The sequence below is a fragment of the Drosophila bipectinata genome, chromosome 2L (genome assembly GCF_030179905.1).
Source record: "Drosophila bipectinata strain 14024-0381.07 chromosome 2L, DbipHiC1v2, whole genome shotgun sequence".
In the NCBI taxonomy this organism is placed as follows: domain Eukaryota; kingdom Metazoa; phylum Arthropoda; class Insecta; order Diptera; family Drosophilidae; genus Drosophila; species Drosophila bipectinata.
This window is the reverse complement of record NC_091736.1, coordinates 12,347,610-12,366,965: the sequence shown is the minus strand read 5'-3', so window position 1 is coordinate 12,366,965 and position 19,356 is coordinate 12,347,610. Positions and strand designations below refer to the sequence as shown.

The following is a 19,356-nucleotide window of genomic DNA, read 5'->3' as shown; positions in this document are numbered from 1 at the left end:
ATTCTGTTTTTACCAAAATATAAAATCAGGTTTACATTGGTATCTAACTAAAAATATAAATTTGTAAGCCGCTTAAGTTGCGAAAGCAAATTTTAGCGGCAGATTGAGTTGTAAAAAGTATTTAAAAATTGAGTTTCTCAGAAACCTACATATATGGTCCTTTCTAGGTTCACCCTAATCCGCTTGTGGCCAATTATTGCCGAAACCCCTAATTAAATGTTTCCATTGTTCTGGTCCTAATCGAAATCTCCAAAAACTTTTGGCCATTCACCTGTCGCGCCGGGCTCTCGTTAAACGTTAAATTAATTTTGAACTGGAGGCAAAAGTTTTAGTCTTTATCGGGGCAGGTGAAACTTTAAAAAGACAAGCCTCCCCGAAAACTAAGTGTAACTTTTTCGGTTGGGCCTTAAGAAGACTTTGGATTACTTGGAATGCGACAGAACTTTTCTCAACATCAAATTCCTAACTTAATTTTTTTTCACAAGTAAACACTTTAATGGAGATGGCGCGTTCGCCATTTGAAAAGAGTTCAGGTCTTGGCATTGGCCTTTTAATTAAAGGTTGGCGAGAAATTATCATAAATTGTTGGCATTCTAGTTTTAGAAACCTGGATGCTTCGAGAAGGAGGCTTGGTAGTGAAACAATGCGATCTACAAGGAATAACCGCCATCTTGCTGTGTCCCCCACATGGACAGTTTGATGTTCACTTATCAAAAAGCACTCTGTCCACGGTCTCATGACAGGAGGAGTATGCCTCAATGGAGCACTGCACCCACTTAGTTGAGGTTTCAACTGGGGGCTGGGAGTAGAGAGCTCATTTCTTGGCAATCGATGAGAATCGGGGTGGTGGCTGGGGCTCTTCAATGGAGCTGTGGCTAGAAAGCCAGCGAAGCAAATTGTTTTTAATTAAAAGTCAACAATATCAATTCGTTCGACAGTTATCCTGTGATGGTGCTGACATAGCTGGGTGCTGCCAGGATGCAGGACGGTGCCGGGACCTGTTCGGGCATCCGGTTGCATTGTTCTCGAGGGGAGGGATTAGGCGAGCAGCAAAACTAAATTATCAAGTGGCGTCTCCCAGTGCAGCTTTGACATGGCCTGTTCATTTATATCCAAACGCAAACATTTTCTGCCCTCGCTCCTTCCCTTCTCGGACTATTATTAATTGTCTCGTCTGGATGAACGGGATTATTCCAAAGTTAATTTTCTTTGTATTGGATGAAAGTTAGTGCTGCAACAACTCTTTCATATTTTATTTCAAAGTTTACAGTTCAGGCATTTAATTTGTCTGCTAGATGGTTCTTTTTTTCATTTTTTCTTCAGTTATTTCACATCGTAAATGAATAGACCGAGTTTGCAGAAGTTTGGAAACTAATTTTTTACTTATAACGGAAAGTGTTGCTTTTTTACTTTTAATTTTTCAATTCTCAACAAACAAAGGCGAACTATTTTAAAGAAAACTAGAACCTTTTTTATAATATGCAATTTGGAGGAAGTATTCTATTATCACTCCAGAATTATCAGTATTAAAACAGCATATGTACTCCAAATGATATGCCTGGGGTCCTTTTTCCCCCAAATAATTTTTTCTATGTTTCGACTATAATAGCTTCGAAGTACACACTCGGCGTCCAACTATTTATTTTTATTTTTATGACTTAATGTTGCTACAGTCTTGTCTGAGTGTGTGCAAAATGCTGCCTTACAAATATGTGAAAATTGCTCATTTGAAAAGCTGACAGAAGCCAGAGCGGGTAACATAAAATGGAACTACAGGAGGGGAAAATGTGTAGGCAAATTGCCAGTCCAAAATGTGGTTGACAATTTTTTTTTATTCCTTTATTTTGTACATTTCCTGATGCTTATCAAAAATGCTTGACGCAATTTTGTGCAATAAAATTGTATGATGTGTTTATTTGCACTGTACTGTGGGCCAACAACAAGTTTAAAAGTTCAAAAATAAATTTTTAATTTTTGAGAATATTTTTCAACGATCGTTAAATGCTATGTGGACATTTTTGAAGATTTTCAACTAAATTCTACAATCTAAAAGAGAGGTTGTCTCTATATATTACAATTTAAAGGTACTAGACTGAATGGACTTATTCTAATTTTGTCCCAATAGCAAACATATTCTAGTAATTTAAGCTCCAGACATCATTGTAATAATAGAATTTGCAATCAAGCTTAAAATTCGTTGAACTCAAGTTTGTTAGTCCCCGAGCAAATCAATTATCTGAAAAGTTTAGAGTCAACTTTTTGCATGTGCCTCGCCTCCATAAATTGTAAAAATGATGCTCGTATGTGGCTATTGGGATATATGCTCATATATATGTTGACGACTTCTGGGACATTAGGAAACCTAATGAATGGAAACTTAAATCAATTAGACGGTAAACGATGATGAATGGATGTAATATTACATATATTTTTTTGCTAAAACTTTTCATTTTAAAGAGCTGCAAGAAACTTGGCAACAATATGAATGGCATGAAGGTCCCCAATGGGGAAACAGGGAAAACCCGGGTTGTTTTTGTTGCTCTGCCTATCACGCCTTTTTGGTTCCTGGAATTTTCTATTTTTCTCTGTTGTCATTTCACGCTGGAATACCCTACAGATTTCTGTATAGAACTTTCCACTTACCTTTTGGATGAAGTTCTTTAATAAGAAGATATAAAATAATAACGAAATTGGCATTGATATAGTTTAAAATACTTTATACACGTCTAACTATTTCATTCTATTTTTAAAGAAGGTTTCCTTATTTTTAAAAGGGAATTTGTTTGTCGTTTTTTAGCAAGTTCTAAAAAATGTGTCCATGTATACTACACATGTTTTTCCCTTGGCTGCTTTGTATGCAGGGCCTGCTATCAGTTGTTGGATTTTCAATAGCCAAGTACACTTTGGGTCTGAAAGAAAACCTCGAGAGCGCGGACGACGGGGCATTATTATCAGTGACAAAAATTTACAGACAAAACAATTAAGTAAATACAAAATTAGGTTGAAATATTAAATAGGCATTCAAATGTAAATGATGACCTTACATAGGTAATAGGTCAAAGTAGAGGATAAATTTAAAGAAAAAGTATTTCTTTAAAAAAAATTACAAGATAAATAACTCATTTTTCTGTGTAAAAAATATATAACGAAAACATATTCACAATGCCACCTGGACGGGAGGCATAATCTCTAGAGAAAACGACTTTAAGGCCCAGAGCTGGCTACCTTTATGGGGGCCATGCAACTTCTGATGCAACCTCCTTTAAGTCAGCATGTAATTTGCTGTTTGGACAACTTGTCGCTGGTGACATTTTGGCTGAGCCTCGACTGGGATTGGGTATCTGGGTCCCGCCTAACTAACTTCCTGTACATGGGTGATGACTTGTTCGGGCCCGGCCATCCCCGGCCGACCCAGCATCTTTTGTCCTGCCAAACTCATGTGTGCAGGCCACGTTGTCGGTGACATACTCCGCCAAATGACAACAGCCAGCCAACAGGGTTCGACTTCGGTTTTAGCTGCAGATGCAGAAACTCGTTCCCAGCTTCCCAAAGTAGCAGGGGCTCTAGCTACAGTTCCTCGATGGAGTGCTGGGAAAAACGCTGGGCCATGCCTGGTCCCAGTTATAGATACATCATGGTTGGATTGGTTTCGGCTTTAGCTTTCCCTCTCCCGATTTTCTTTTCCTCTGCTTGCTTTTCCAGCCTGTGTATCAATCCAACAACGTGCCACTTGTTAACGCACAATGGAGTCCTTTTCACAACGTTGATTGATATGGCTTGACTGAGGGTGCCCCAAGGATGGTCTTTGTTCAGGAGGAAATTTAGGCGTAGTTATTGTACATTGCCTGCTGAGTTCTCTAAGATTCCGCCGGAAAAACTATCTCTAATCGAACTGCAGCTCATACAGTAACATAGATTGATTGGCTATTGTCACAAAAAAATTATAATCCGAATCTCTAGTCAGTGTATAATTTATTTTAATTGGTTTCTTTTTTAATTTAGTTTTAAAAATGATCGTGACTAATTACAAGCCGATGTGCCTCTAAAAACCTTTCATAACATGTTGAAAAGAATTTTTATGTGGCATATATGGAAGTTGCACCTTTTTAGAAAATGTTTGCAAAATATTGACAAAGCTATTATGTAGCGCGCTCAAATTAATAGAAACGACAAGGTAAACACTCGAACGTGAATACGGCAACCGAGGCGTCGGATGGGCAGGGACGTCTTTTCAGGTGGCAGCCTTCTCTTTTGGCAAATCTCTTAAATGCTGTTTGCATGTTTGTCCGTGTCTTTGTTGGCAAATTAACACACACATTCAGGGACGTACGTGAGCCTACACAAACATATATACAGCCAGGGTAAACAAAATAGCGTTGCCTACCAATGCGGGCGGTGTATTTATTTACGCCTTTGAGTGGTTTACTCCCAGCATCCTGCCATGCATCTACACCGCTCGCTCCCATGTCCTTTCACATGTCACTCGGCAGTTTTTATGGCTTTTTTATATGCCGAAATACTTTTTTCTCTTTTATTTTACACCTTTGCAAACAGTTTTAAAACAACTTTTGTGGCAAAGGCACTGAATGAAGTGGGCACATATTTATAAGATTAATTGGAGCCGGCTTTGGCCAAGTTTTTTTTTAAGCTAGCCAAGGGCATATTCATGGATAAATAAGAATATTTTTCCTAATTTGGCATAAACAACTTTGGGATATTCTGGGATTTATAAACCAAGCAGACTAGTCTTCTTTTATGAAAAAATGTTTTTTTTTTAAATATTCTTTCCATTTTGCATCCGATACCTTGTTTATATTTTCGCTAATTACCTTTTATTTGGCCTGAAACTCTTGCCAAACTTTTAGAGCCTGTAATCAGCTAATTAAGCAACTTTACCAATCGATAAGACTTTTTGGGCTGACATGCCTCAATTTCTTCTCAAAATCTCCTTAACGAAAGCTCAACAGTTTACTAATTTTTATCAAAAAAATATATATGAAGCCAATTCTGTAGATAAAAAAATATAATCTTTTCGGATGTATATCAGGATTTTTTCAACCATGCATTTTAAAATCAATAAACATACATTTTAGCATATTTACGAATTATTATGCAATGCAAATGGGTGCCTGTACAGGAGAGTATATTCAGGAACTTTAAAATGAAAAATAAAAAACTGAAATTATTGTAAAATATACAAAGCCAGACAACAATAAACTTTTTCCACAGACTGTGTTCTTGGCACTTTTCGCTTGTTTTTCAGCTTTCTGGCGCACCTGTTACCGCAACAGAAAAAACAACAGCACAACACCTTGCTTCAAGTTTTTTGTTTGGCTGCAGTTTCTCTGAGTTTTGAGTTTTGTGTTTGCCTGTCAATGCAAAATGGTATAAGGGAAAAACAAAAAATCTGAGAAGTTGTACCTGATAATGCTTTGTGGGCAGGAGGAGTACCTCTAATCAAATTGGAAAATAATTTGCATTTTATATAAAAGAAAAGTTTTTCGTAATCTGTTGGCCTGCCAATTCGAAGGTGTTTGTGGTTTTTATTTCAGATATTGCCTTCGACTATTTGTAATTACCATATTGTTTACAAACATGTTTATTTAGTGTTATATTTATGTCTCTGCAACATAAGGAGTGCTTCACGCAAACAATTTGGCCAGGAGATGTGTCGAGATATGCCACTTAAACTTGACATGAGGAGAACAAGATCTTAACAAGATGGGTTGCATGTCCTTTCGCATGAGCAGCTCATAAAAATGCGATGTGAGACGGCAACACTTGTATGCTTTATGTTGGAGAAAGTCCTGAGCCCATACAACCCTCTACCTGGGTCAGGTTACGTGCCCCAAGGCACTACCAGAGTACCAGAGCTCTTCCTGCCAACACGCCATCCTGTCGGGCTCTCACTCAACGCCCATTCAGAGTTTATATGATACTACATACATATATAGTATGTGCGGCAGTGTCCTTTTCTGTCTTTTGACGCTGCTTTGCTGGGGGGATGTGTTAATTACAGAAAAATTGCGAGAATTTGTATTATTTACTTTGTTTTCAAGCTTGAGTCTGTGCGGCCCGTTGTTTACCTCTTGTAGCATGTGTCCTGTGCGTGAATGGGTTGCAATGTGAAAGGACATACATAGTCTAGGCAATCTCAGTTGCTTGGTTGCCAAGCGATACATGAAAGGGGCTTGATTGTTGCTTATCGCTATAATAATCTATCACCATATAATGTTTGCACTGTAATTTATCTTGTACTCTAAACAAATGTATTTCCTTTTTTTAAATAGTAGTTCCTCTTCGAGCTTGAATGGGCGCTATCTAGCATACATTCTAGTCCTTCGGCATTCTTCCTTGGCATTCCATTTTAATTGTCTTTTGCGATTTGGCTAAGGCTTGTCTCGTATCTGAGTGTGTGCGCGTGTATTTGCGGCATTGTTTTTCCGATTTTGTTCCTTCGTGGGTCCTTGCCTCCGTTGTTATTGCATTCCTTTGCTTTGGTTTTTCGTAGCGCGTAAATAAATTTCATATCATGACATTTATTACTGACCCTTAAGCCAGCCACCCCACCTCCCCACCACCCCACAGTCGCCCAATCCGCAATCCGAAAACCCACAAGCCCAATACATGTGGGCCTGGAGATTACCAACACTTTACCCCCAGAGTTTTCCACTACCATTTCCGCTCGCAACGGTTTCCCAATGGCTTTTTGCACAGCCGCAGCGGTTACAATTTTCATTTAAGATTTGTTTTCGCTTTTTAGCCGCTTCTGGCCCCTCACACGCCTTTACATTTTGATTTATTTTAGCACTCAATGGGAGCTTCGGGGGTTAAGGCGACGAGAACAATGACGAGAAATGCAAAACAAATGCAGAGGAAATGAACGAGGCCTGAAATGAATGCGCAATGAATAACGAAACGAATGAAAAGTGTATGGAGCTGGAGATGAAGATTAAATGTAAGTGGACGGCACACAGAAACAATTGTAGTTAATTTACGCGTGCACAGAAAAATGCATAACAAATTAATGAGGGCTCCAACGTAAATAAATGCACTACAAAAAAATATAGTTTCATTCATCAACAGGCTTGCTTGAAAGATATGGTGGGATAAAGGCAAGATTTAACCTTACCTCCTTACCTTTTAGTTCATTACTCATACGCAGCGTTGCCATTGTATGGATAATACATTTTCAAATAATTTTCAATAAAAAAGTGGTCACTAGCATGTGATTTTAATAAAGAGTACAGAAATGAAGTATATTTAAAAATATTTGAAAATCTTTTAAGTACGACTGGGCGTATGAGTGATTAGATCTAAGAGCCTGACTCAAACATTGAGCCATTTAGAGACACGGCATTGTAGGCTGATACATTTTTAACAAAAATCGTTTAAAAGATTTCTCAGTGCACTGTAAAAGCCCAAGACACTATTCTTGCCTCGAGGACTCGGATGTCCTTTGTCCTGCCTGGCAACCTCGCTTTCAAAGCTCACTTGACTGTGAAATAAACGGACAACGCAAGATCTCCAGCCTGAATGGAGGGCAGCGAAAGAAAAAACGCATTGTCTTTGTCTTTTGCATAATTTATTTATATTTCCATTTTCATTGGACGACGACGCGCCGTTCGCGCAGTTAAGATGGAGAACAAGATGAAGAGGCGGCCGACAGATGCCTACATTTCCGGATCAGCAAATAATTACAAGCTTAATAACAAATTTAATATTGCGTGCCCTCGAAGGCCATTTTATTTATTGTTTACCCTTTGTGCTTCCTTTATCTGAGTCCCACCTTCTACAGCCTCACCGCCTCACAGTCTCGCCGCCTCACATACCCACGCGCCTTTTGCCTTTTAATGAGGGAAGGACGACTGTTTGCGCTCCACTAACAATGAGCAGGTCTCCGCCAGCCAGGATTACAAAGGTCCTTTCTTCGCTTTCGTCCGGCGACCTCTTTATTTGCTGTCCATTCGTTTACAGTTGCTGCTATTAAAGCTCGCACACGCTCATATTTACTCGTGACAGCCCTCAACACCCCCAAGTTACATGTTGTTTGTAGCACTTTAAGCCGTCTGAAGAGCTCTTGGCCTTGCAATTAGTTCGGGGAGAATCCTGCGCTTGTTTCTATTTGTTCCGCTTGTTGCAGCACACATTTTGATGGGAATGCTGCGCCTTGGGCCCACTTCCAAATTACTGGACACGCTGACAGGCTCACTTTAGAAAGTTCTTACGGAGCGTTACTTAGTCGCTTCTGCTAATTGCCAAGTCAAGTTCTTGGCCAGCACCAGCACAACAAAGGAAGGAGACTTAAATGTCGAAAGTGCTTGAGGCAAAGATCATGCTAGGAGCTTCGACAACATTATTTAACATTAATGGCCAACATTTTGCGTCAGAAAATTTAACGAATAAATCTTAAACAAATCACAAAACTCTAGTTTGTTGGAAGCATTTGAAAAAAACATCATTGGTTTTCAATTCTGGCTTGAATGGATACACAACCTCTCAGGCACATACAATAGATCTAGAAAATTACTTAGTAGCTCAGAACAATGGGTACGACAACCCCATCTATCTATTTTATCTATTTTATATAATTTATATCCTCAGCGGATGGAGAAACCAAACGGGGATCGGGGCTGGATCCGCCTCTTTTTGTGACATGTGACATGGACCAGTTCCGGGACCCAGACAAGAAACGTGCAGCTGTCGATGCCTGTGAAGAGCTGGAAAAATTGGATGCCCAAGACGAGATCAGTGTGTCCAGTATAATCTCAGCCCTGCTGCGACCCATCGAGCCTTCGGATGATCAATATAAGCAGTGTGACTGGGGCATAGATCCCAAGCAGTTTCTGCCCGTCAAGCAGGCCATTATCTTCAAGGAACAACTGTTCGTGTCCCGGCTACGGAACACCAACTGCAAGCTTAACGAGGACCTGAAGATCTTCTTTGAACGGGAACTGGAGCAGATCGGACGCTTTTGCCTGAACGTGGAGGAGGCCTTCGATGGCTACGTGGTGTTCTGCAGCAGCAAAATGAAGAAGGGACGTGGCGTTGTGGAGTGTGGCCACCAGCTGAAGGGCAAGTACGATGATAAGTTCCTGCTAATTTGTGAAAAGCGCTCAGAGTTCGATCGGATTGACAACACGCGGGTGGAGAAGATACTGGAGGTGCGAAACCACGCCGATCTCCTGCTCACAGCCATCCGGGAGACGCGGATCAACGAGGAGGTTCAGCGCTTCAAGGCGCGCATTGACATCAAGGACCGTGATCACGTTTTCGTCCTGGACGGAGGCATTATGCTCCTAATGCGTCACCTGGTGTGCAACAACTTTGTCGGAAACTTTGAGTATTACACAATGAACTTGTACGGCCGCGTCTTGCGCTGCAATCTGGTGGTACACAAAGAGCGCAAGGTGGTGCGCATCTTCTATCGCACCTACAAGAACGTGGTGCACATCCTCACCCAGCAGTGCTTCAACGACGAGTTGCAGGATGTGGCGGAGACCTTCATGACGCCAGAGGGTCGAATCGTGATCCACTATTGGCGCGGCTACAACTACCTGCTCCATGCCGCCTGCATGCCACCGAAGCGCAAGGAGACGATCCTTCCCAAGCTGGAGCTTATGTGGCGCCAGAATGTCCAGCTGAACCGCAAGTTCCAGGAACAGAAGGCTCTCAATTACGAAAATGCCACCAAGTACTTGGACGGCAATACCCAGCTGGCCGACTTCATGCAGGACTATGTTCTTAATGTGCTTCGGTACAAGCCCTCCAATGTCCTTGAGTTCTCTATCATGTTCTTTCAAAATATGGCCAAAGGCAATTAGACCATGGCTATTATCAATGAACTACTGATCTTGTAAATTTTAAGTCATTAATTGGAAATATGAATAACTATGTACTTCTTTTGATAATAAATTAAGTTTTTTGGCTTGTTTGAAGATCAATAAAGTGAGAATAATGCATATCATCCTAAAGTTATTATTCTTAAAATTTGAAAGTCTAACAGCAAAACCCTTTAATGAGTTAAGTTCCTTACTATATAGTAACCGTTGCCTCCACAATGGCATCCCAGCAACCCACTTTCCTGTTTATTAACTTCAAACAATCGTTTCAAATATTTATTTTCAGTTTCAGTTTGTTCCTCAACCAATTCGTAACTAGTTTCCGTATATACACAGTTGTTTTTACCTTACCAGGTGGTTAGCAACCGTACTCTAACAATGAATTGTCTTGAAAAGAAGGATGAGTTCCTGCCGCCCTGCACGACCACTATAAATCTCAATCCGGGATCAGGGGAATGTCCGGCTCCGATAATCTGTCCCCTGCCCGAGGAGCCTCGCTCGCACCGGTTGAAGAAGCCACCTCAGCCGGCGCTTGTGGCTCTCATTCCACACCCCGATGAGGCCGCCCAGGCGCACATAGTTCAGAATATAACTGGTCCCGCCCAAGACCACCAAAAACTGCAGGCCGACCTTCAGGCTGGCGTGGATCACCAACAACAACAGCTGGCCGATATGCGTGCCGTGCAGTACAAACAGTCGCAGGAGCCCCGCCAGATGGAGGAGGTACAGTTCTCTGTAAGTAATCCTGTCTCCAAAGCCAGGAGCTTTTCTATTTTGATTCCTTTGCAGCGCTCTATGGATCCCAATGCGGACAATCTGCACAACCCACCTTGCTACATGCCCCAACAGGGCGACGATCTGCCGCACAAGGATCAGCTCATGCCCATGGGACCCATTGGACCCTGGGCGTCGGGCAAGGTGGACTGGAGCCCCATGGCGGGTATCACAGGAACCCGGCCTGTAGTGGATCGCTACTCCATCACTCGGTACAGTCCAAATGAATGGCGCGCTAGGAACCATGAGACGGTTCAGATGGTCAACGGAGCCACGGGCAGGGCTGATAGGTAAGTATTTCCTGCTATAGCCCTCTTCATAAAACGCTCAAAATATTTATAAATATGCTTTTTCTAGAAACCGATTCAGCGCAGCCACTGAATTCCTTCGCCTATCCGCCTTAGTGACCAAATCGCAGGACGAGACCACCGACAAGTTGCGGACGCGTTCGCAGTTGATTGGAAAATGGAAGAATACTCTGGAGAATGCCATTAAGGCCATGGCCGACGAGATCGCCACTATGGAGGTGGAGCGGATCAAGCTGCGCAAGTCGATGGTTGTCCTCGGGGTCCCTGAGTCTATTGTAAAGGAGTGCATTGATAAGCGGGCCTCCCGTCCAGACACCGAACTGGTGCGCGACCATGTGGAAGAGGAGCTGGTTAACGAGTTGGCCTTGATTGCCGAAATCCGCCGGCTGTTAATGAAGACCCTCGAGGACTTCCAGACGCAGCAGGTAGAAAACCGGACTGCACGCCAGCGTCTGGAATACGACTGGAGTGACAAAAAGGAGGCCTACGAGATCGACACCCTCAACACCGGTCTGAACAACAGTTCTCGGACGATCATGTTCCGCCCGGGAGCAGTACGCCAGCCCCCGGAGCAGGCCTCCGAGAAGTACTGGGAGCACTTCAGTATGGAGACCCTTGACGAGTGCGAGAAGTGCCGAGCCAAGTCGGTGGCTTTGCGCAACACCCTCAACTCAATTATGATGAATGCCGCCAGGGACATCCGCACCCAGGCGGACATTGTGGAGAAGGCCTTGACCTCCAGGATCAACTGTACGCAGGAGGCTGTGCAGCGCTTCGAAAATGACTTGCGCAACGTCCTGCAGGAGCTGGCGGACGTGGAGAACCGTATCGTGAATATGCAGCGCCGCATCGATTCGTTCGATGCCTCTATGAAAGTGGCCCAAACCCGGATGGACAACCGCAGCTACCGGCCTAATGTGGAGAACTGCCGCGACTTGGCTCAGCAGGCGCTCATTGACGGCGTGCACACCATCCAGAGCAGTGTCTCGGCCATGCTGCACGAGATGGAGGAGGCGGAACGGGTCAAGATCGACCTGGTCAGTTCCCGCAGCAAGCTCGAGCGGGAGATCATGCTGAAGCGGCGCACCCTCTTCATCGACCGCGAGCGGTGTATGCTCCTTCGATCCCATTATCCTTCGGCCAATACTCTCAGCGGAGCCGGTCAGTGATAAGAGCTATTGGGTAAAGGCCCTTTGGCTCTCTTTTGACCAAATTTTGGTGTCCTTTCTTTCGGCAAGTGACTAAATTTTTCTAAGTTTGATTTCAAGGGGAATATTGTGGTATTTTAAATGTGACTAAATTTGTTAGTGATGGCCTTTTTTTGAATAAAATGTGTTGTGGAGAATGATCCTTCTTACAAAGAAACCTACTTTCTGAAAGAATCTATAATTTATTTGGAAAAGCTTGACTATAATATTTTATATGCTGCTTTTACACGCTTCGAAGCTTAAAGACTAGACATATGTTTATTCTGCGAAAGCAAACACCATTCAAGGATCTAATTTGCGGATTTTGGTTTTAGTCCTTGAGCTCCTAAGTTGCTTTTAATAAATGCAATAAAATGCCATTAGAGGGCAATCAGACACGTTTGGAAATCCATATAACTGAAAGAAATATGTTGCCAATCCCCTCCCGGCTCCTTTATCCGCCCCAGGGTCCCCAGGACACGTGTTGGCCTTAGTACTTACCAAAACACGTTCAACAGCTAGAACAACACGTACTCAATTTAGAGATACACGCGCGGGAACCGAGCGGGTTCGATATTGATACGGAGGTAGTTGAACATTCGTTAATGTTTGCCCTCCTCGAAGCAACAAATATTGGGACAGTTTGGCTAAGGTCCTTCAATTCTTTTTTCTCTCTCTGGCTCTCCATATATGTACATATATGTGTCCTTCTGTTTAAATCTATCTAGCTGGGATGATACATGTGGCACTCTGCTAGGAAGCCAATAAATTACAGAAACGGTAGAGCAGCATGTTGGAATTTCCAATTGAAAACAGAAAACGTTATGGCTCATTGAATATATTTTCCATTTTCCATTACAGTGTCCATATTTGCCCCACATTTCCACATTGACTGAAGGTCAAACGATGCACTGTCAATTTTAAGATACACTTAAAAAAAAGGAACTAACCGAAAATGTGACTTGCCTGCCGGCTGTTCTGGATGGCGAGTCCCAGACCTGTCTTCGGAATGTTTCCTTCTTTCCCATACGTGCAAGGCACTTGTCGGCCAAGATTTATTGCCAACGAACGTGTTGTTTCTCATGTTGGCCAACAGTGGCTTGGCCAAAGGATTACAGCCTGCGGGAAATAGTTTCAGATGAATTCCCCATCATGATTTTATTCGTTATTGCCAAGGTCAAGGCTCAAGAGGTATTCCGGTCTACGAGGTTTGTAATCTTTTAATCCTCAGATGCCAAAAGACTCTTCAGCTAAAAATGTTTTACAAAATGTCCTCCTTAACCTCAAGACTCTTGAGAGTAGAAGTAGTTTTGGCTAAAAGTTTTTAAAGCCACGATACAACTCTATTACCAGAAAGCGAGTCTCCGGGGCATCAAACAGCCATTACTCACATTTTCCACTCTCTCTCTCGCCCCCTTTCGTCCTGACCTGTCTTAAAAGGGAAATATCGTTTTTCTTATGTTTGCTGTATCCTGTTAATATTTCGTAATGCCGGTAAAAATCACAGCGTGTGGTTTTCGCAGCCAACTAAAAACGGCAAGAAAGAAGCATTGCATACATTTTGGCGCTGGTGCCGCTTGCAAAAATTGGCGACCACCATCAGGGTCATAGCCCAAACCTCCACACCACCCAACACACCCACTGCCAACTGTTTTTTGTGCTGGCACCATGCGGTGGCTAAGAAAAAATCTGTTGCATACTGTTTGCGGTAAAACGCAAAAAATGTTATATTTCAGACGCCCGCTGGGAAAATGGGGGAAAATGGAATCCAAGCCGAATCGAAAAATAGGCATGAGACTAAAAAAATGCCTGTTTGATGTTTGGTATGGTGGTTCTGTGTTCTTTTTATAGTACTCGTCCGGAAAAAGTAAGCTTTATTCTCTTCTATGGGCTGTTTAAAGTTGAATGAATGCCTCCTACTTGAGGTAAGAAACTTTTTCGGCAACTATTTTCCAGTCCGGAGATGTAAAGTTGAATGCCACACCTTCGACCCTGGGAGGCAATAATTTAACTTCAACGCAGCAAGACATGCAATTTAATTTTAACAAAACCTGACATTATCACACCAGCCAACAACAGCCTTCTCCTGCCCCGCCTTGGAAGACCTCTCACGCACACACTCTCAGCCAAAGACACACACACACACACACAGAGACTGGTATGGGTTGCAACACAAAGTTAGTAACATAATAAGTAGCAATTTTCGGTTTCCGCTTTCCGGGCCAAGCGGCGGCAACGTCACTGGCTGCAAGCTACCATAAAAATACATAAAATTGCGCCAGCTAAAAGAAAGCCAGCGAGTGCAGGAAGCTTACACACACACAGACCCAGTGAGCTGCAGATCCAAGGCGAGAAACACCAGCCCCGGGGCACTGCCAGGGGACACGGAGAAGGAGCTGGGCTGGGCGTCCGGAATCGGAATCGGAATAGGGCGGGTCTGGTTGCCAAGAAAGTATAGTAACTGCATGCGGAGTAAATTGGAATTTTATAGTTCCAGCCACCAGCCAGAAGCACAGGTGCCAGCAGCTGCTGGTGCCTAGCTCGGCGCGTGTTGCTAACACTGAAACAGAGACCTTAACCACCTCTGGCTGTTCCGGAAAAGGATTTCGCCAGGAAGTGGTAGACCACATCCCAAATGACTATATTTCTGGGTAAATAATTCAAAGGACACTCGTTTGTACTTTTTTTTGACCAAGTCATCCCTTTGTAGAATATTAGTTAGGGAATACGCTTTCTGGGAATCCTTTTCCTGGAACACCAAGTGCGGCTTATCCCGGGAAATGAAGATGCCGCTGACTTTGCAATGGCAGCTAAATTAGTTGCCGGCCACCTTCCGCAGTCTTGCGAAAGTCACTCAAAGCGATGACAACAGGGCGCCGGATGGTGGCTGGGTGGATTTTCCCAGCCGGTCGAATGGTGGCGGTGGGTGGTTGGGTGTGGGTGGTGGCAACAACAAAAGGTTGCCGACGCTCGTTAGCATTTTACAACACTGGCATCGGGTGTAGCACGTACAGAGTCGAGCAGCAGCAGCAGCTCCTTAGATGATTTGTGACCAGCTGCAACTTTTTGTTGCCAACGCCACCGGCAGCCATTTTTGATATTATTTCAGAGCTGCCTCTGCACTTCCGTTTCCGTTTTGGCCTGCGCCTCGACTCGCAGCGTTGCATGTAAATGGGGCTTCCCCTTTTTTTTGCGATCGCTTATCAGCCATGCCAGCAAGGACCTTGCCCACTTGGAGTGAGAGCGAGACGGCGTGTGCGTGTGTGCGAGGGAGAAAATTGAAGTTAATGTGGGTGACTGTTGATTTTATCTTCCCTGTTGACTTGTTGACTTGTCGGGTTAACTGTTGCAATGTTTATGACTTCATTATGCTAATAAAGGACATTATTTTTGCAGTTTTTCGGCAGAGTGGGTTTCCCCGACATTATATAACATTTTAGTGTCAACAAGGCCATGTTTTTGAACGGGATTAGACATTAAATGTTTTATTATATTAAAGCTAACGACCAAAGCTAATATTGGTTCTTTAAAAACTTTAAATTCCACTGCAAAGCTTTGGACCATGGGTCTAGTCGTGTGCAGGTATGACAGCCACAGACATTTGATGCATTTCGCAGGATTGCCTGCACCTCGCTCCGACCACCGGACCTCCGTCCCCTGCCATCAAACAAGCCGATTAGCATACGTTTATCTGAGAGGCTCGCAGAAGCCACCAGACCACGCCACCCTACAAGCCCCCCTTCGTAGCGTTGGTGGTGATGGGGGTTGGTGGAAATCAGCAGATCGTGTCAAAAGCATCAACACAGGGCACCACAAGCTGCAAACGCAAACGCAACCCTAGCCCGAGCCCCAAGCCTAAGCAAACCTCACCGAAAACCCCACCAAAACCGAACCTAACCAAACTAAACCAAAACCTAAATTCGCCGCTCTGTGTCCCGTGTCCGGCTTGCAGACCCGGACACGCTGGCCGCCCATCGCTAATGCGGCGTGAATATGCAAGGAGCCCTGGTCGACGGACGTGGTGATGTCAGCCGGGCCAGCCAGGACGTTATCATCATCAATGCACGATTTTTTGGGCCGCTGTCAGGCTCAAATGTTTGCAGAGCTCTCGCTCTCTCTAGCTCTCTGATACGACTAGCTGCTGGATAGCTGCTTGCTGCTCGCCGGGATTCCCCGTTTTGCTAATGTGCGGTTTGGCGGTCGCCGGGGATTAGCCCAAGCCTTCCTCTTTTCCCGGTGCCCACCGACACACATACACACACACCGGGGACCGGGCATCCATCCACTCACCTGTTTCTGTGTTGACGTTACCTGAAAAATCAAAATTCCGACACGAGTAGATTGTTGGGCATTTCATTACCAGGAATGTTGACGCCCCACTCAGAAAGCGCTTGAATGACAATCCTGAAAAAAAGGGGAATCGGACAAAGGAGCTGACACGTTTACAAACTTAATGTATGGGGGGCAATGAGGTGGTTTTTTAATACAACAAAAGCCAAGAATTCTCTGGAAATTACGCATATATCCTGGGACTCTTCCGTAGACTGCTCTCGGGGGGGCGATACACAAGAAAATGCCATTTAAATGCAAAGCACACATATTTTCGACAGGAGCACTGGAGTCCTCATAAATCTGAAGAAACTTCCTGTCATTCCTTGTCACTTGTTGGGGGTTTTGATTTTATTAAGAATATAAAAGAGTTTCTTGCGAAAATAATACCATCCCAGGTCTTCTAACATACATCGATAAGAAAGAAGAATTTCTTGGAATATCCTTAAAAATAGATATTTTCTTAAAGACAATTCATTCAATTTCTTTGTAAATTATCCTTTTTTTAAGAAGAAAGCTCAGTAGTTAATCGTTTTATTGAATTGTCAAACATATCATAGGAGTATGGTCTCGGAATGCTTTCCAAACATAACTAGCCGTTCGCCAAAACTCTTGGCCCAACTTTTCCACCAAAAGTTCTCATTTACAATCTCTGTTGGCAAAGTGTCTGAAAAAAGCGAAGCCCGAGAAGTTAAAACTGTGGCTCAGATGTCATGGCTCGACTTTTGAGCCAGGAGCCGGGCAAAAAAAACTTTTACTTCTTTCGCGCCCCAAAAACATCCGATGCCAGTGGTTCTGCGAATTCTTTGTTTGCGCATTTGTATGAGTGCCCTGACATGTGTGTGTTTCTGGTGTGGGTGTGGGTGTGCCGGCATTGAGCTGTTTGTCTTTTAATTGTTTGCACTTAAGTCGTTTGTTTGTTTGTTTGTTTGCTTGTTCGTCGTCTGGCTTGTCTGCCTGCCAGGTTATGACTTTTGTGAGAAAAGTCGTTAGGAGAGCGCTCAAGCAAATTACAGCCACAAAGTATGAGGCTTTTTTCGGTGGCATAATGCCGGCGGTGTGGGCTATTCATGAAATCATGTTTTTGGACATAAAACGAAAAATGCCATGCTCAGAAATTCCTAAGATAATTTATTCTCTAGCTAAATGCCACAAAATTTGAAGACACATTCTGTTTTGGCCACATATAACATTGATATATCTGTAGTAAACTACCATGAAGAAAAACTACCAAATACCAATTCTTTTCAAGCACACCAGACCCAAGCATAGAGCCGCATATATTTCCCATCTGAAACACCTGCAATCAAATGCAATGCCAATTGACTTATCTGTGCGGTTGTCCACCGCCAGACTGAAAGTCCGGACTCCGGAAAATCCTTCTTTCTTTTCACATACCAGCGTTCGATCCTCCGACCTGCAATAACCAAATGTTTGCCATGACAAACAACAACCAGGGCCCGGTCAAATGCAATCCGAATCCTTAACCTTAACACTTGGGTAAATTGATACACACATCAAAGTTGCGTTGCAATAGCCTCAAATCTTTCCGTAAATCAAGCAAAATGCAAATTTCACTAAAAGCTGAGGCATTTTCCGCAGGAAAGCGGAGACCGCAAAACCCGAAACCCGGATCCGGAAAAAAAAGGGGGAAAGCCAAAAGCGAATGGCGAAGGGAAAATTGTTGTCCAAAATGGCTGCCAGGTAAACGGACATCGGTGAGGACGCCGAGTGACCAAAAAGGTCCGTTCCCCACCGCCCCCGAATGCCATATTTATCACTTGTATCCCGGCATAGCTTCTCACCCGTCCATTACCAGATTTGGTTTTTGAAATCGCATACGAATGTTGGCCAATTGGATCGGGTTAGCCAAAGGAGTTAGTAGTTTGGCCTAGAATGTAATACGTTATATCCGGTGAATATATCTTTTGTAAAAAATATTTAAAAAATGGTTAAATATTTCTTAGAAAACTATCTTAAATCATGCAGAAAATTTAAATAAAAGTCTAAGGAAATAGTTTAGAAATTAAAAAGATATCAAACTTATCTATCTTGAATGCCTGTCGATTTTAAAGAAACTTTCTTTTTATTTAAAATGGAAAACTTGGCAAGTTGATTTATCGAAATGCTGGATCAAAGGTATTTCACAGTTCCAACTGGACCTGCTAAATGCAATTTTCCTTGCCATAAAATTGGTATTTATTAATCCCCCTCGAGGTCGAAAACAGGACCAAAACTCTTCTCGATTTGGGCTTATTTAATTAAACAAGGAAGCAGGCGTGTTTTATTTCAATTAGCCGTTTCCTCCCGGGGCGAAAGGAAATCGCCGTAGCCAAAGTGGAAGTTGCAACGCACAAAAACCTGTGCAACATAATTAACTGCATGCAACAATTTTCCAGCCACGCCTAACTGCTGCCTGCCACTGCACTGGTGACTGGTAACTGGTGAAAGTGGCAGTCGAAGGGTGTCAGCGGGGGGTCAGGGGTGAGACCATGGTATTAAACCCACTTCGCTGGGGTTCGTTTGCCCCACATGCAATGTACGAAAATGGAAATCTGCATTTAATTTATTGATGCAACAACGGCAACAGCCAGGACGGGACGAATGCGGCTCTGGATGAGGATTTTCGCCTAAATGTATGCAGCGTAAAATTGTTAAATGCGCGCTCAATCTGCATATAGGCGTGGATGCCGAGCCACGCCTCCAGTGCCACAACGCCCACCTCCTTTTGGTCGCCGTGGCACCCGTCGAGCTCGCCGCCTGCATGTTGCCGCCGAAATTGTTTCATTTCCCCATTAAAATGTACAGGCGAAAATGTTAAACACTTTATTGGTGGGCGGGACTGGATGGAGCTGTAGGTGTGGCCGGAGGTGTCTACCTCCGATTGTTGCGGCTGTTTGCCACGTTAGCATATCT

The 19,356-nt window shown here is 43.4% G+C and overlaps 2 protein-coding genes across 2 annotated transcripts; both read left to right on the top strand.

Annotated features, from left to right (window-relative positions):
- The first annotated feature begins 8,391 nt into the window (after positions 1 to 8,391).
- Positions 8,392 to 9,910, top strand: LOC108125329 (uncharacterized). The gene is made up of 2 exons (XM_017241459.3): positions 8,392 to 8,550; positions 8,605 to 9,910. Exons 1-2 carry the CDS (start codon positions 8,547 to 8,549, stop codon positions 9,822 to 9,824), a joined length of 1,224 nt encoding a protein of 407 aa, XP_017096948.2. The 5' UTR covers positions 8,392 to 8,546; the 3' UTR covers positions 9,825 to 9,910.
- Positions 9,911 to 10,102: 192 nt separating this feature from the next.
- Positions 10,103 to 12,293, top strand: Tektin-A (Tektin A). The gene is made up of 3 exons (XM_017241438.3): positions 10,103 to 10,577; positions 10,632 to 10,906; positions 10,974 to 12,293. The coding sequence occupies exons 1-3, from the start codon at positions 10,221 to 10,223 to the stop codon at positions 12,091 to 12,093; spliced, it is 1,752 nt and encodes a 583-aa protein (XP_017096927.1). The 5' UTR covers positions 10,103 to 10,220; the 3' UTR covers positions 12,094 to 12,293.
- The last annotated feature ends 7,063 nt before the right edge of the window (positions 12,294 to 19,356 follow it).

Bases quoted from the DNA above. Each gene is read 5' to 3' on its own strand.
- Tektin-A (XM_017241438.3), top strand. From the start codon at position 10,221: ATGAATTGTCTTGAAAAGAAGGATGAGTTCCTGCCGCCCTGCACGACC. The intron at 10,578-10,631 runs GTAAGTAATCCT...ATTCCTTTGCAG, and splicing joins TGGAGGAGGTACAGTTCTCT to CGCTCTATGGATCCCAATGC. The intron at 10,907-10,973 runs GTAAGTATTTCC...TGCTTTTTCTAG, and splicing joins GCCACGGGCAGGGCTGATAG to AAACCGATTCAGCGCAGCCA.